At 51.3% G+C, this 14,114-nt stretch overlaps 1 protein-coding gene across 1 annotated transcript in view; it reads left to right on the top strand.

Moving 5' to 3' along the window:
* The window catches only part of ABCA3 (ATP binding cassette subfamily A member 3), an 86,091-nt gene that overhangs the window by 61,318 nt on the left and 10,659 nt on the right, over positions 1 to 14,114 (top strand). The window contains exons 17-26 of the mRNA XM_074965726.1: positions 98 to 196; positions 1,231 to 1,423; positions 3,476 to 3,779; positions 5,134 to 5,407; positions 6,634 to 6,838; positions 8,914 to 9,133; positions 9,442 to 9,600; positions 10,719 to 10,891; positions 11,795 to 11,929; positions 12,832 to 13,026. Coding sequence (XP_074821827.1) covers positions 98 to 196; positions 1,231 to 1,423; positions 3,476 to 3,779; positions 5,134 to 5,407; positions 6,634 to 6,838; positions 8,914 to 9,133; positions 9,442 to 9,600; positions 10,719 to 10,891; positions 11,795 to 11,929; positions 12,832 to 13,026 — 1,957 coding nt within the window. The remainder of the gene's footprint in view (positions 1 to 97; positions 197 to 1,230; positions 1,424 to 3,475; positions 3,780 to 5,133; positions 5,408 to 6,633; positions 6,839 to 8,913; positions 9,134 to 9,441; positions 9,601 to 10,718; positions 10,892 to 11,794; positions 11,930 to 12,831; positions 13,027 to 14,114) is intronic.

Genomic DNA, 14,114 nt, shown 5'->3' with positions numbered 1-14,114 from the left:
TGGCTGGCTACTGCCTGGCCTCTGCACAGGGAAACTGGGGAGCCGGCTTCTAGCAAGGGCCAGAATATAGCTTCTAACTCCATCCCTGTCCTGGCAGGTTTGAGGCGCTGTTCACGGAGCTGGAGCAGAAACGGGAGGAGTTGGGGATCGCTAGCTATGGTGCATCTGTCACCACTATGGAGGAGGTCTTCCTCAGGTGGGTATCACGCGATGAGCTGTTTGGACAGCCAGCGGGGAAGGCTTGCACCCCCACTCTCTAAAGGTGGTGTCTCCGAATACGAGCCCCAGCAGTAATATCCGTTTCAATGCAGTGACATGACGAGTGAACCCAATCCCCTCTCTTATCCTCTCAGGAAAGGTTTCCAGATCTGAGCCTTGCAGCGGGCCTCTGAGATCAGAATAGCTTGTGCGAGGTGGACGTGTAAAACCTGTACTGAGAGCAAGGACACTCTAGGCACCTCTAAGGAAACAACTGAACCCTCCTGGGGTGTCTGGGGTTCATGCGTCTCTTGCACGACTGATCACGGAGATTTAGTGTAGCCCTCATTCCTGTTGTTCATAGTCAGTCACGGAAGTCCAGAAGGGACTCGGCTGATCCCCAGTCATTCCGGCAATTACTCCAGTATCCTTGCACTCAATTTTATACATTTTTCACCTCTGTATGAGTCATTAACAGTGTTTGAACCCCACCAGCCCTCAGATCCACAGCACAGACCTCTTCCACTTCAACTATAGGTGTCACTGGTGGTAAACCCAAGTCAAGCTGCTGTTTAGGGCACTGTGAAGTTGGATTGGGAGGCTCTCTGGAAATGCCACTTGAGTCAGCACGTGATTGGCCAAAGCTGCCAAATCTGTCGTCTTGGATTTAAAAAAAATCCAAGCAGCGTTCGCGAGAGCCCCCTGGAGCTCCTGGACCAACATTTTCACAGTAAAAAGCCTTTCCACGAACCCTCCTCCTCATGGCTGAATTGGGAATGAATAGCTGAGAGAGGAATACAGGGTGGGGGAATAAGTCGATCCGGCAAAAATCTGAATGAACGTAGGCTGAGAAAGGGCCTGTGGACTGGAGTTCAGCTTGTCCGTTTACAACCCTGCATGGTTGTGTGGGCTCAGGCTGATCTGTAGTGCAAGTTGTTAGCACTGACCCATGAGTCTCCTTTGTTTTAACGTAGCAGCATGAAATTCAGTTCTCTGCGTGACTTCCATTGGCTGCTTTTCCTTCTGTTTCAGGGTTGGCAAGCTGGTGGACTCCAGCATGGATATCCAAGCCATCCAACTCCCTGCCCTGCAGTACCAGCACGAGAGGCGGTCCAACGACTGGGCCATGGATGACTCCAGCAGCCTGAGTGGAATGACTGACATGACTGATGATAGTGGGGCTCTGATCACGGAGGATTGCTCCAGTATCAAACTGAACACGGGGGTGAGTGCTCCGTCGGGAGTATCAGGGCATAGGGAAGGCTAGAGTGCGTCTCCACTGGCTTGGTTGGGGTCTGGAGGAAATCAAGACAGAGCCAGATTTAGAGGTGAGTCTGAGAGTAATTTACACATTGAGGGGGGAAGGAAGAAGGTGTAAGTTATATCTTGTTGCTTAAATCCCTCGAAATCTAGCCCTTCTCTGAATTTGGCCCTAGGAGTCTTGGGCCACATAGCAGCTTTTTCCTATTAATAAGAATAATTTAAAAGCACTTCACTAGACCCTTCTGCAAGAGGTTCTCAAATCACTTCATTAACGTTAACTGACTCACTCTACAGAAATTGAACTGTCCTATTGAGACAAAGACGCAAGATGGGGCAGGTAGTATCTTTTATTGGACCAACTTTTGTTGGTGAAAGAGACATGCTTTCCAGCTACACCGGGCTCCTCTTCAGGTCTGGGAAAGGGAATCCGTGTCACAGCTAAATGCAAGGGGGAACAGGTTGTTAAGCTTAGTAAGGAGTTAACACGTTGCAGGAGATCATTCAAGATGAAGTGGGCATTTAACAAACACTGCAGTCATAAGGCAAAGCAGGGTTAGTGTGTTACAGGTTGTTGTAATGAGACATACAACCAGTGTCTCTATTGAGTTCATGATTTTTGGTATCTAGCAAAGTTATGAATTTAAGCTCCCAGGGGTGTCTGTCAAAGGTGTGGTGCATATTTTCTTGGAGCAGCCAGATGTGGAGCGATTGCTTTTTGAAGTGTCCTCCCATGGTTGATAGAGTTTTTGTCTTTTATCATTTTTCTGTGCAAGTTCATTCAAGAGCACAGTGATTGGCTGGCTTCACCCGTGTAGCTGTGAGGCAGGTCAGTATCGGATCCCTATTTTACATATGGGGAAACTGAGGCACAGAGCGGTGAAGTGACTTGCCCAAGCTTACACAGTGAGTCAGTGACTGAGTCAGGAATTAAAACCCAGGAGTCCTGATTCTAGTCCCATCCTCTGACTCTAGATTCCCACTGCTTCTGATTTCAAATGCCCAGAATTGCAATCTGAGCTGTGTCTTGGTCGCTCTCTTTCTGAAACCCCTCTTATTTGACCGGCACTAGTTGCTGAGCAAGGGTTGAGGTGTGTAGGAGAAGAGGTAGAATTCCTCCACAGCAAAATCACTGGATCGTGTGCATCTTACGCCTTTAACTGGGAAGTACAAGAATGCCTGTCTCCTTTTGAGATGTCCTGGTCTTACTCTTCTCAATGTTTAACACTGAATATTTCCAGCACTATAAAGACGGATTTCCTCTCTCTGGTGTCTTTCCTCTGCTAGATGGATTTTGTGCATTCAATGAGGGAATAGCCACTGCAGCCCTTTTAAAAGTGCGTTAGATCTAGAGGAGAGACAATGTCTGTTATTGGATCAGCTGCTGTTGGGTAGAAGGGACAAGCTGTCTTGGGCCCCCCAACACAGCTACAACAACACTGCAAAAGTTATGTTTAAAGGGTCACTTCCGATTGAAAGAGATGCAGATTATCTAATCTTTTCCCTGCTGTTGTTCCAAGTAGCACGCCTACGCCTAGCACTGAAGGAGATTACTGGACACAATCTTTCTCTCGCTTTGTGCAGCTGCAGCAGCACCCTGTATGCAGCCTGTGTGATCACATTCTCTTGTTGCTCTGTGTGTGTATTTCACTAAGCCACAGGGGAGAAGAGAAAAAAGTAAGACAAGGTGGTTGTAAAACCACAAAAACTGGCTGGGGCCTTGGGGGCAGGGGTCTGGAGCTACTCTTCTGAAAACGGATCGGATCGCAAGCTGACAGTGGCCTGTTCATTAGTTGCAGATTGTTGACCTTGCCATCAGAAGTCAAGTTGTTAACTCCCCATAATCTCCTGGTGGGCTTTGCTGGAAGCCAGCATCACTAGTGGGAGCTCTGATGTTAGTCCAGTTCATTGCCTGGGTCAGGAAGGGCCCAGCAGGGATGGGTTTTAGGATGCTTGTCCTGCTAGGATGTCTGCTGGTGTCAAATTAAAACCTCCCCTCCCCTCTCTCCCATCTCAGTTCTACCTGTGCTGCCAGCAGTTCTATGCCATGTTCATGAAGAGGGCAGTGTACAGCTGGCGCAACTGGAAGATGGTGGTAGCGCAGTTCCTGGTGCCGCTGATTTTCACAGCCCTTGCTCTGGTTGTTGCCAAGACCTTCCCCGGGCCGAGAGATTCTGCGCTGCTCAGGCTGACGCTGGACCCGTATGGCAAGACTGTCGTGCCTTTCTCTGTCTCTGAGGCATCCAGGATCTCCCCAAGGCTGGCAGAACAGTTTGCAGTGCTACTGGATGCTCAGGGCCAAGTGCCCCTGGAGGTGCTAGGTAGGTCAGGCCAGGGGTGGGGCTGCTACTCTGGAGGGGTCATACAGCATCAGGCCATATGTGTAAGAGCTGCTGGTTGCCTGCTCCGAAGATCGTGAGTAGCTAGAATAACTGAGCAGGATCAATGTGATGCAGCCAACAGACACCGGGGAAGTGAGATTCCAGCCTCGCTGGATCCTGAACAGCTTGGGTAATGCAGTACATAGGTTATTTCTGATCCCAACCTGTTAGACCATTTCACTAAGCAGGCATGCTAAAGACAGAGCTCCACCTTAACCTCCCAGTTTCCACCTGCCTTTCAATCTGGGCACTTCTGGTAGCTAATTCTTTCTATGGAGGGTGACAAAAGATTTCTCCAGTAGCTCAGAACTCAGTTCTGGGCTCAGTATTTACTGGCTTTGTTTTTAATATAAGGTGTGCGTATTAATGCTCATTAAATGTATCCAGATCTGCATATAGCCTGCTCATTTTCTCCATGTTATTTCTCAGGGTAGGCTACGTTGGCTCTTAGCTAGCCTCTGCAGTCTGTAAAACAAGTAGATGTTTGCAGATGCATCAATGTTTCCTCATGTAGACCAGAACAGGGGGTTAAACTTAATTCAGCTTTCCCAGACTCTGCATGCGTTTATTTAATTTAAAAATATGTTGGCTTTCAGAGCGCTGTGTTAAACACAAGCACATCTTGCTTCTAAATGAGGAAATCTGGATTTATAGGAAGGCCTGGAATTGCTGTACAGGCTTTCCTATAAACAGCTCTCTTTGAATAACCCTTCTCCAAATGTGTTAGGTTTGGCCCTTGTGGGCCTGTCTGTCTGTCTCTGACATGCTTGCACTATTGGTAGACTTGCTATTCTGTTTCTTCTGTTACATTAAATAACGGCCTGTAGGTTCATCCCTTATCAAGAACTCTGGATGGTGTGACCTCTTTTGACTTCTCTCAACAGAGACGTACTAGCAGTATCTATGCTCCCTTCAAAGGGCATTTCCGTTTTATACTAAGCAAGCAGCCTATCACTGATCAGATCTATCAGTTGCCTGTCATGTGTGTCCTATCCAAACCCTGGGGATTTGCAGAGCCATGCAGCATGTTCTGAGGTTTGTCTAAAATAAAGTTGAATTAAAAAACCACCAACACAAACCTAAGACCCACCCGCCTCTATAGCATGCGATTTCTTTCAGCCTTGCACCTAATTCCCCCATCAGGCTGTATTAGAGCTGGACTCTGAGGTGTGGAGCCTCCCCTGCTCCCGTGGACTTCTGGTGGAGTGTAGTTGCCTGGTATCTCTTATGCTCGGGCCCTGGTGTGCATTGCTGGGGTCCGTTTGTAATGGTGAAGTGGGTGTGCCTGGCACAGGTGACCTGGAGGAGTACCTGATCTCCCGAGCGGCGGAGGAGGGCGGAACTTTCAACGAACGCTACATCGCAGCTGCTTCCTTCGGAGAGGTCAAAAACCGCACGGTGGTCACGGCGCTGTTCAACAACCAGGCGTATCATGCCTCCGCCACTGCACTGATGCTGGCAGACAACGCCCTGTTCCGGCTGCTGGCTGGACCCAATGCTTCCATCACTGTCACCAACTATCCCCAGCCCCGGAACATCACCGAGACGGCGAAGGACCAACTCATGGAGTACATTCAGCTTCCTTACTGCTTGCTTTCATGCCAGGGGTTAGGGGCCCAGATCCGCAGCTGGAGTGAATAGGCCTAGTTCCATCCATTCCAATGAAGCCACGCTAACTTGCACCAGCGGAGAGTCCCGCGCAGAGTTTCCCAAGGCTGAACAAAGCTGGGAGTGTTATCTCAGGCAAGAGCACAGGCCTGGGAGTCAGGGTATCAGGGCACTGTTTCCAGTTGTGCTACAGACTTTCTGCGTGACCTCGCCCAAGGTCATGTAAACCCAAATAGCCAAAAGTGGGTGTCTCAGTGGCTGAGTCTGTCTCTAGACACCTAGAGCCTGGTTTTGGAGGTGCTGAGGGCCCAGGATACCAGCTGTGGATGATAGAGCTGATGAACACCTTGGGAAGTCAGGCTGTAGGTGTCTAACGGCATATACTTGACAACGGAGATGTCCGCTTTCAGCCAAGCAGTACCATGTTTGTCTGTGCCTTGACTCCCCTCTCTTCCCAGAGAATCATGCTGCTGATCTCACAAGGGAGTGTTCGGGTTAGTTGATGGTTGCCAGGTGCTCTGAGAGCCGTGGGTGGAGACGCTGGGTTACTACTGTAGTGCTTGTTCATTTTTATTTCACTTAGGTCTTGGGCGTGGGTTTGGCTCCCTTGAGCTGAGCCTGGGGCGGACAAGGGCTGCTCGAGCTCTGCTGGCACCTTGGCACACCATGCTTTTCCAGCCCTGGTCTCCTCTCCACAGCCAAAGCAGCCTGCCATTGAGGCTGAATTGTGTGATGCGTAAAGGTCCAGCCAGGGGTGAACTGCTGCGGCCCAATTCTGAGTCGTGCACAGTGTCTGCAGTTCTTACTGAAGTCGATGGGAGTTGCAGGTGCTCAGCACCGCTCAGGATTTGCCCTTTGGTGCAGCAAATGCTGAACACATTACACCAGGAACGTCTCCCGGAGATGCCCATCCGCTCTCCAGGCTGGAGCACTGGTCTCAGAGCTGCCTAGACTGACTGGGAGGGAGCCCAGGGGTGGGTCTGGAAGATGGTCAGGATCCCATCTGGCATTACGAGAATCCATGCTGGGGGAGGGGATAGCAATAGGCCATACAGCCGCAGTAGCTCAAGCCACCAGCTTGGTCTGCGTGCAGCCTACAGCGTAGTCTTCAGCATGAGTTAAAATGCTCGGTATTGCTCTGGTGGGATTTTCCCCCTGCTAACCAGTTGCTTTAATGTTCCCTTAGAGGCCAGACTGGGTTCGCCATTGCTATTAACTTGCTCTATGGGATGGCTTCCTTGTCCAGCACCTTCGCGCTCCTGCTGGTCAGCGAGAGAGCCATCAAGGCCAAGCACGTGCAGTTTGTCAGCGGGGTCTACGTGGCCAATTTTTGGCTCTCGGCCCTGCTTTGGGACCTCATTAACTTCCTCATTCCCTGTGCGTTGATGCTGGTGAGTCACCACTGACATGTCCCTGGTTTAGAATCATAGTAATGTAGAGCTGGCAGGGACCTCGAGAGGTCATCTAGTCCAGCCCCCTGCACTGAGGCCGGACCAAGTCAACCTAGACCAGCCCTGACAGGTGTTTTGTCCAGCTGCTCTTAAAAACCTCCCTCAATGGGAATTCCACAACCTCCCTTAGACGCTTATTCCAGAGCTTAACTGCCTTTGTAGTCAGAAAGTTTTTCCTAATAGCTAACCTAAATCTCCTTAGCTGCAGATTAAGCCCACTGGTTCTTCTACCTTCAGTGGACTGGAGAACAATTGATCACCTTCCTCTTTTTATAACACCCCTTAACAGATATGAAGACTGTTATCAGGTGTCTTCCGCTCCCCCCCCCCTTCTTTTCCTCTCAAGACTAAATGTGCCCAGATTAACTTTTTCTCACAGGTCATGGTTTCTAAACCTTTTATTATTTTTGTGTTGCTCTCCTCTGGACACTCTCCAGTTTGTCCCCATCTTTCCTAAAGTGTGGGGTGCCCAGTACTGGACACAGAACTCCAGCTGAGGCCTCACCAGTGCCACACAGAGCAGGACCATTACCTCCTGTGTCGTACATACAATACTCCTGTTAAGGCTCCCCAGAATGATATTCACCTTTTTCACACCTACATCACTTTGTTGACTCACATTCAGTTTGTGATCCACTCTAACCCCCAGATCCTTTCCGGAAGTGCTGCTGCCTAACTAGTGATTCCCCATTTTGTAGCTGTGCATTTGATTTTTCCTTCATAAGTGAAGTAATTTGCACTTGATTTGATTGACTTTCATCTTGTTGACTTCAGACTAATTCTGCAGTTGTCAAGGTCATTTTGAATTCTAATCTTGGCTTCCAAAGGCTAGCAACCACACCCACCTTGGTGTCATCTGCAGATCTTATAAGCATCCCCTCCACTCCATTATCCAAACCATTAATGAAAGTATTGAATAATACAAGACCCATGATTGACCCCTGTGATACCTCCCTAGCAACACGCTCCCAGTTTGACAGCGAACCATTGATAACTACTCTTTGAGTACAGTCTTTCAACCCCTTGTGCACCTATCTTACAGCAATTTCATGTATGCCACATTTCCCTAATTTGCTCATGTGGGACTGTGTCGAAAGCCTAACTAAAATCAAGATATATAATGTCTACTGCTTCTCCCCCCGTTTCCGCTAGGCCAGTAATTTTGTCAACTCCCACACATCTCCTATCATCGGGGCCATCTTATTACAGTAAAAGGCAAAGCAGGGCTGAAGGTGGCTCCCGAATGGCCAGAAGCTGTAGGAGATGCTGATGTGGCCAATCCAGTTGGGCTGTACCATGTCATGTAGCTCAGGGGTGTGGTATGGGCAGCCCTCCCTGGCCAGCTCTTGATGGCCCATTTGCCATGGATTCCTTGAGCCTCTTCATGAGGGATGCGAACTGGTGGCTTGCATGAACTGGTGATGAGACCTGGATCCACTGGCCTGATGTGCCTCAGCCTGCGTTTGTGACCTTGGGCAAGTTACTGATCTGCCCGGTCACTCAGTTCCCCATCCATAAAATGGGGATAATATTTCTCTGTTTCTCCAGGGGTTGAGGATAAATTCACTGATGTTTCCGAGATGCTCAGATGTGTACATGGTGCCCAGTGTTGTAGTCTGGGGATAGATAGAATGGGACCATCCCAGCTGGATCCATTATTGTCTCGATTACTATAAAGGACCAAAAGGAAAAACTGCATCTCTGGCTTACAGAAATCCTGCTGGAAAGACTTGTGGTGGTGGTGAAGTGTAAATAGTGTTGCTTTACTCCCGATGTCATGATCTATGGCTTCTTCTAGAAGGAGAATGTTGTCGTACCCTGGTGGGAGCTGATGGGGTTGTGTGGAGCGGGGTGCTCCATGAGCTGACTCTGCCCAGCTGACTCTGCCCAGGCCCCGGGGGGAGCTGGCAGTGTCTGTGAAGAGTTAGCTAACAGCTTAACAATCCTGCCGTCTGGCCTGTTCCGATGGAGGCTCTAGGAGTCATGTTGGTTCTCCTTTCAATGTCATCTCTAAGGTGATATTCCAAGCCTTCGATGTGAAAGCTTTCACCCAGGACAGCCACCTCGTCGATGTGATGCTGATCTTCCTGCTCTACGGCTGGGCCATCATCCCCCTCATGTACCTGCTCAGCTTCTTCTTTTCAGCGGCAGCTACAGCCTACACGCGCCTCACCATCTTCAACATCTTCTCGGGCACGACCACCTTCCTCACGGTCACGATCATGAGCATTCCAGGTAAAGGAGCTGCCCGCTGCCCTCCTGGCAGAATCCCCCTACCCCCAGCCACCCCCCTGGTAAGAACGCTGAGATGATTTGGCCTCCAGTGGAAAGAGGTTTTGCTCAGTTCCTTTGCTGGGGGACCCTACAGTGCTAATTGTGAGCAGGGAAATCTCTGCAGATTCATTCCTTCTGCCATGCACCATGGTGCCAATTCATTTTCCCTCCTAGCTTTGTAAACTCTGATGTTTTGGCACTGTGTTTTCTTGGAGAGACAGCAGGTTCCATCATTGAAGTCCGACCTGCTGATCTTGTTTCTCTTTCAGAGCTGGGCCTCGTGGACCTGTCCAAAACCCTGGATAAAATCTTCCTGATTTTGCCCAACTACTGCTTGGGCCAGTGCATCAGTGACTTCTACCAGAACTACGAGTTCATTCAGTTTTGCACCTCTTCCATCGAAGCTAACATCATCTGCAAAGCATTCAGTGAGTGTCCCAGTTGCTCCCTGCTCAGCTCGCCAGCCCACAACTGTCCAGCATCCCTACGCACCTTGCAGTAAGATGGCACGCGCAGGTGTCCATAGCGGATTTTTCTGAGAGGTGTTGGGTGTTAGGGGGAGAGAAAGGAACATTGCTGACATTTGAGGGAACTTGGATTACAAATGCTGCTCACCCCTCTGTAACATTTGGTGCTATTGAGTGCCTTCATGGTGCAATTGTATTCCTGAGGCTCTGCTCCGTCTGGGGAAACCAGTGCAAATTGACAAGCGGAATTATATTTATTGACTTGGCATTTGGGCTCCTGGGGAGCTGGAGAGCTGATTAGAACCTTCATGGTCATCCAGAGCCATGGTATTGATGGGCCAGGACAGAAGAGTTCACGGGGGGGATCTTGGAGAGAGGTGAAAAATACTTGAAAGCTTACTGGTGTTTGGTCCCTGACGTATGAACGCACAGCAAGGGCGAATCTCTGCCTCCCTGTTTCTCTGGGGCTGGCAGGCCTGGCTTCTGCAGTTAGTGCTCCTTCAGGACACCTTAGCGTGGGAAATCTGTGGTTCCAGCACCTTGGGGTTCCACTCCTGCCCTTGGATGGTGGAGCTGAGAAGTCTGTTTGGAAAGCAAGAAATGAGGAGATGGTTAAAGGCTAATGGGGAGGGGGAAGGGCACAGTGGGGTTTTGGCATTAGCCTTTTACCTCGGAGGAACTAGGTTAAGCTCTGGACAAACAGTGAAGAATCCAGTGGTCTTTGTGTGAGTCCTCATGGGCATCTTTCTGCATCACCAGATCCTTGCCAGTTTGCATTCCCTGACTGATGGGGTGCGGCACGGAGGAGGGGCAGTGGCCTAGCTGCGGGGGAAGCCCTAGCTAGGGGGAGTGGCAGGTTTCAGGGGAGGGGCACTGGCCGAGCTGAGCAGGTAGCTTGGCGTGGAAGCCCCGGCTAGGGGATGCGGCAGGTTGGGCCGGGGGGCACTGGCCGAGCTGTGCAGGGGGGAAGCCCCGGCTGTATTCACTCTGAAAACATAAAAGGGAGAATCCTCCCTTCCCACCCAAGGGCGGAATGACCCACCTCTGATTTTTTTTTTTTTTTTTTTCCCCCCTTCCAGATATCAGTTACCAGACGAATTACTTCTCATGGGAGACTCCAGGGATTGGGCAATATCTGACCTCCCTGAGTGTCCAGGGAACCGCCTTCCTCCTCCTCCTCTTCCTCATTGAAACTAACCTCCTCTGGAGAGTGAGGACCTTCATCTGCAGCATCAGTAGGAGGCGGAAATGGGTAAGCTATTGACTGAGCATTGTAGTTCCAGGTCTCCTCTATCCCCCACCTTCGTTCTTCATGGTCTGTGCCCTTTTCTTGACTCATACCAGCAACTGCCCTGCTCATGGTCCCCTCTGCCAGGTTTGGCTACTGTGCATGTGCCCCTGGGCACAAGCCTGTGCAGCAGGAAGTCTGCCAGGCCCGGTGTTGCAGGGGGTACCTGTGTGCTTGGGGTACTGCGGAGACTCTGCTGATTGGCTCTGCTGATGTCAGGGAAGTGACACTGGTGTAAATGGGAATTGGGCCCGTTGGCTCTTGGGGTGATGATACAAACTGGAGTTGCACCCAAAGCGCTCAGTTTGGATCTGGTCCTGATTGTCCCCGAGCATCTGGGACCATTGGGATTGGGGGATGTGCATTCAGTTCAGGGGCGTTTGCATCAGTCTGGTGTAAGGAAAGCCCCCCAGAGCATGACTTAGAAAGAAAGCCAAATCTCAACAGAGTACAAGGCCTATGAGAGGTGTGGTCATTGTGTCGGAGCCACAAACTACCTGTTCTTTGCTCTAAATCCCATCTTCTTGCTGACTAAGAGCAGGAGTAATCTGGGGTGGCTTCTCCAGCCCTCGCTAAACTGCTCACAGCACTGGTCTGTCCTTCTCTGAGCATGGGGGTTTCTTTCCCTCCCCCCACCCCCCCAACCAGGGCTGTCAGGCGTGGTGCAGAGTGGAGAATTGTTCCTAGAGTCAACTAGGCTGAAGGGTCAACCGGGTGGGGGGATCAATCCTCAGGTTGGCTGGGGGGGAGGATCCATCCAGGGTGTATCGGAACATTGCATTTCTCCGTGTTGGGGGCTTGCCCGCCGTCAGCCCAAGGCAGCCCGCCTGCCCCTGCCAGTAACTCCCTCTGGTTCCACCGGCGTAGGCAATGCTGCTGAACAGGATCCCTGTGCTGCCGGAAGACAGGGATGTGGCAGATGAGAGAAAGAAGGTTTTGGAGTCCCCGCCAGAGCTGCTGTCATCGCTGAGCAGCCCGTTGGTCATCAAGGAGCTCACCAAGGTGAGCTGGAGCCCAGGCACCTTGCAGATCCGATCCCTACAGGGGTCCCAGGTTAAAGGGGATGGACACGGATGGTTTGTGCCACTGCAGCTCTAGCAGGGATGTTGCAGGTCTGGATTTCAAGGTGCTCTAGCAAAGCCGTGCGGGGGAGCGTTTGCACAGCAGCAAAATCAGGCCTTTCCTCCTGCAGTATCCCCAGCAACTTGGCACAAATGCCAAGTTCCACAAGGCCACCTTCACCCTGGTGAGTGGCAATGCTGACCACGCCGTGCTGGGCACGCTGGGGTGAAAGAGTGCAGCTGTTAGTCCTTGGAGTGTCCTGTTGGCATGTCCATGGGGAGGCATTGACTGCAAAGTGCCCAAGGAAAGCCCTGGGCTTCGGTGGATGTGGAGTGAGGTGCCCATGCTCGTCATTTCCCTGGGTGCTTGGATAAACACCTGTCAGGAATGGTCTAGATAATACTTAGTGCTGCCATGAGTGCAGGTGACTGGACTAGATGACCTCTCGAGGTCCCGTCCAGTCTTATGAGTCTATGATCCTGAGCACTGCATGGTAAGGCCCTGCACACTGGCTGCCATGAGACAGGGGCCTGAGCCCCATCGCTGCTCACACTCAGGATGCCAAATGCCCACATTGTGGTCAGCTTCCCTTGTCACACTGGGCACAGCTGTGGTGGGCAGGGGTGGGTGGTGGGGATCTAATTCTGTGTTCTCAGCCCTGCGTCAGGTCAAGGGCTTGGATTTCATTTGTCACAAGGCTCTTGGGGTCCCCTTCTGAGCCCTGTCCCTGAGCATCCTCTGGAGCCCAGCGCCCAGTCAGGAAGCAGTGGTAGTGCATCTGTGGCAGACAGAAGCAGCCCAGGCTCCCTGTGAGTGAGTGCTGGCTCTCTGCATTCTCCCAGGTGTATAACAGCAGTGAGTCCCTGCTAGCTGTGGACAGAATCTCTCTGGCGGTCAACAAAGGGGAGTGCTTCGGCCTGCTGGGCTTCAATGGAGCCGGCAAAACCACCACCTTCAAAATGCTGACGGGCGACGAGAGCATCACCTCGGGGGATGCCTACGTGGACGGCCACAGCATTCTGGCCAACATCAAAAAGGTACCGAACGCCAGCGAGTGAAGGGGCAAGGCTGGGATCTGGGTGCCACCCATGGCGGGCACTGCTGGAGGGGCAGGGCGGGGCGGGGAGCAGTCTTGCTTCCGTGCCCTGTGTTTGATTCTCAAAGCGCATGATGCTGCTTCTGGCTCCGTGCGTGTGGTTAGCGGCTGTCTGTCTAGTACGTGGAAGGGCCGAAGCAGGATTTGGGGGTGCTGCGCTGTAGGCTGTTGTAATAATGATCCCAAGAATGCAGAGAGCCAGCTGCTTTCTTGTCCAGCCAGCCTGCTCCACTGAGTGAAATCTGGTTACTTGGCACACTGGCCCCCTTTGCTGTAAAGGCAGAGATCAAACAAGTTCAACACTTGGATAACTTCAGTCACTCTTTGAAGCGTGCCACACACAGTACTCAAAGTGGATTAAGCTACCCAGCATGAGATAGGCTGCTAAAAGCAAGCATGCAAATTAGGGCTTGTCATGGAGACTTAGTGCAGGGCAAGCCAAGGTGTAAATCTACAGCGCACTAACTGGCCAGGTGAACAAAAGTTCCATGGTGCACTCTGACGACAGTAACTTATCCCTGCTGGCAATCACAGCTGTTCCCAGCCTTTGGAAAGAAACCAAGCGCAGATGCTGGCCTGCCTAGGCAGTCTGGTTTTCTGGGGATATCGCTGCAGAGGGCAGAACTGTGCAGCCTAGGAAAGCCCCAGTCTGGCAGGAGAGAGACGTAGGTCCCCGCCCAAGAGAGGTGATGGCTGAGGAGCCGGTGCCCTTGGTTGACCACAGTGGGAATACCTGTGCCGTTTGTCTGCACCATGACAAATCTGGTGGCAGGCAGCATGTGGGATCTGTAATGGTGTGAATTGTCAGCAGTTACAAGTTCTCACGCAGCTCATTTATTCTTAAGGTGAGAGAAAACCAAATCAAACAATAAAAACCTACATGCCTGCTAGTGATCTCACCAGGGATCACCCTGTCTTCAGCAGGGCTCTGGCAGGAGTCAGCCTTTCACACCCCTCCAGAGGGTTTTCTGGGGGTTCAAGTTCGTAACAGCCTTTGCTCTGACACAGAACAGTGACCTGGTCAGGTCA

Source organism: Natator depressus, chromosome 10, assembly GCF_965152275.1.
Source record: "Natator depressus isolate rNatDep1 chromosome 10, rNatDep2.hap1, whole genome shotgun sequence".
Taxonomy (NCBI): domain Eukaryota; kingdom Metazoa; phylum Chordata; order Testudines; family Cheloniidae; genus Natator; species Natator depressus.
The sequence above is the reverse complement of the archived record's forward strand: the minus strand, read 5'-3'. Positions and strand labels throughout refer to the sequence as shown.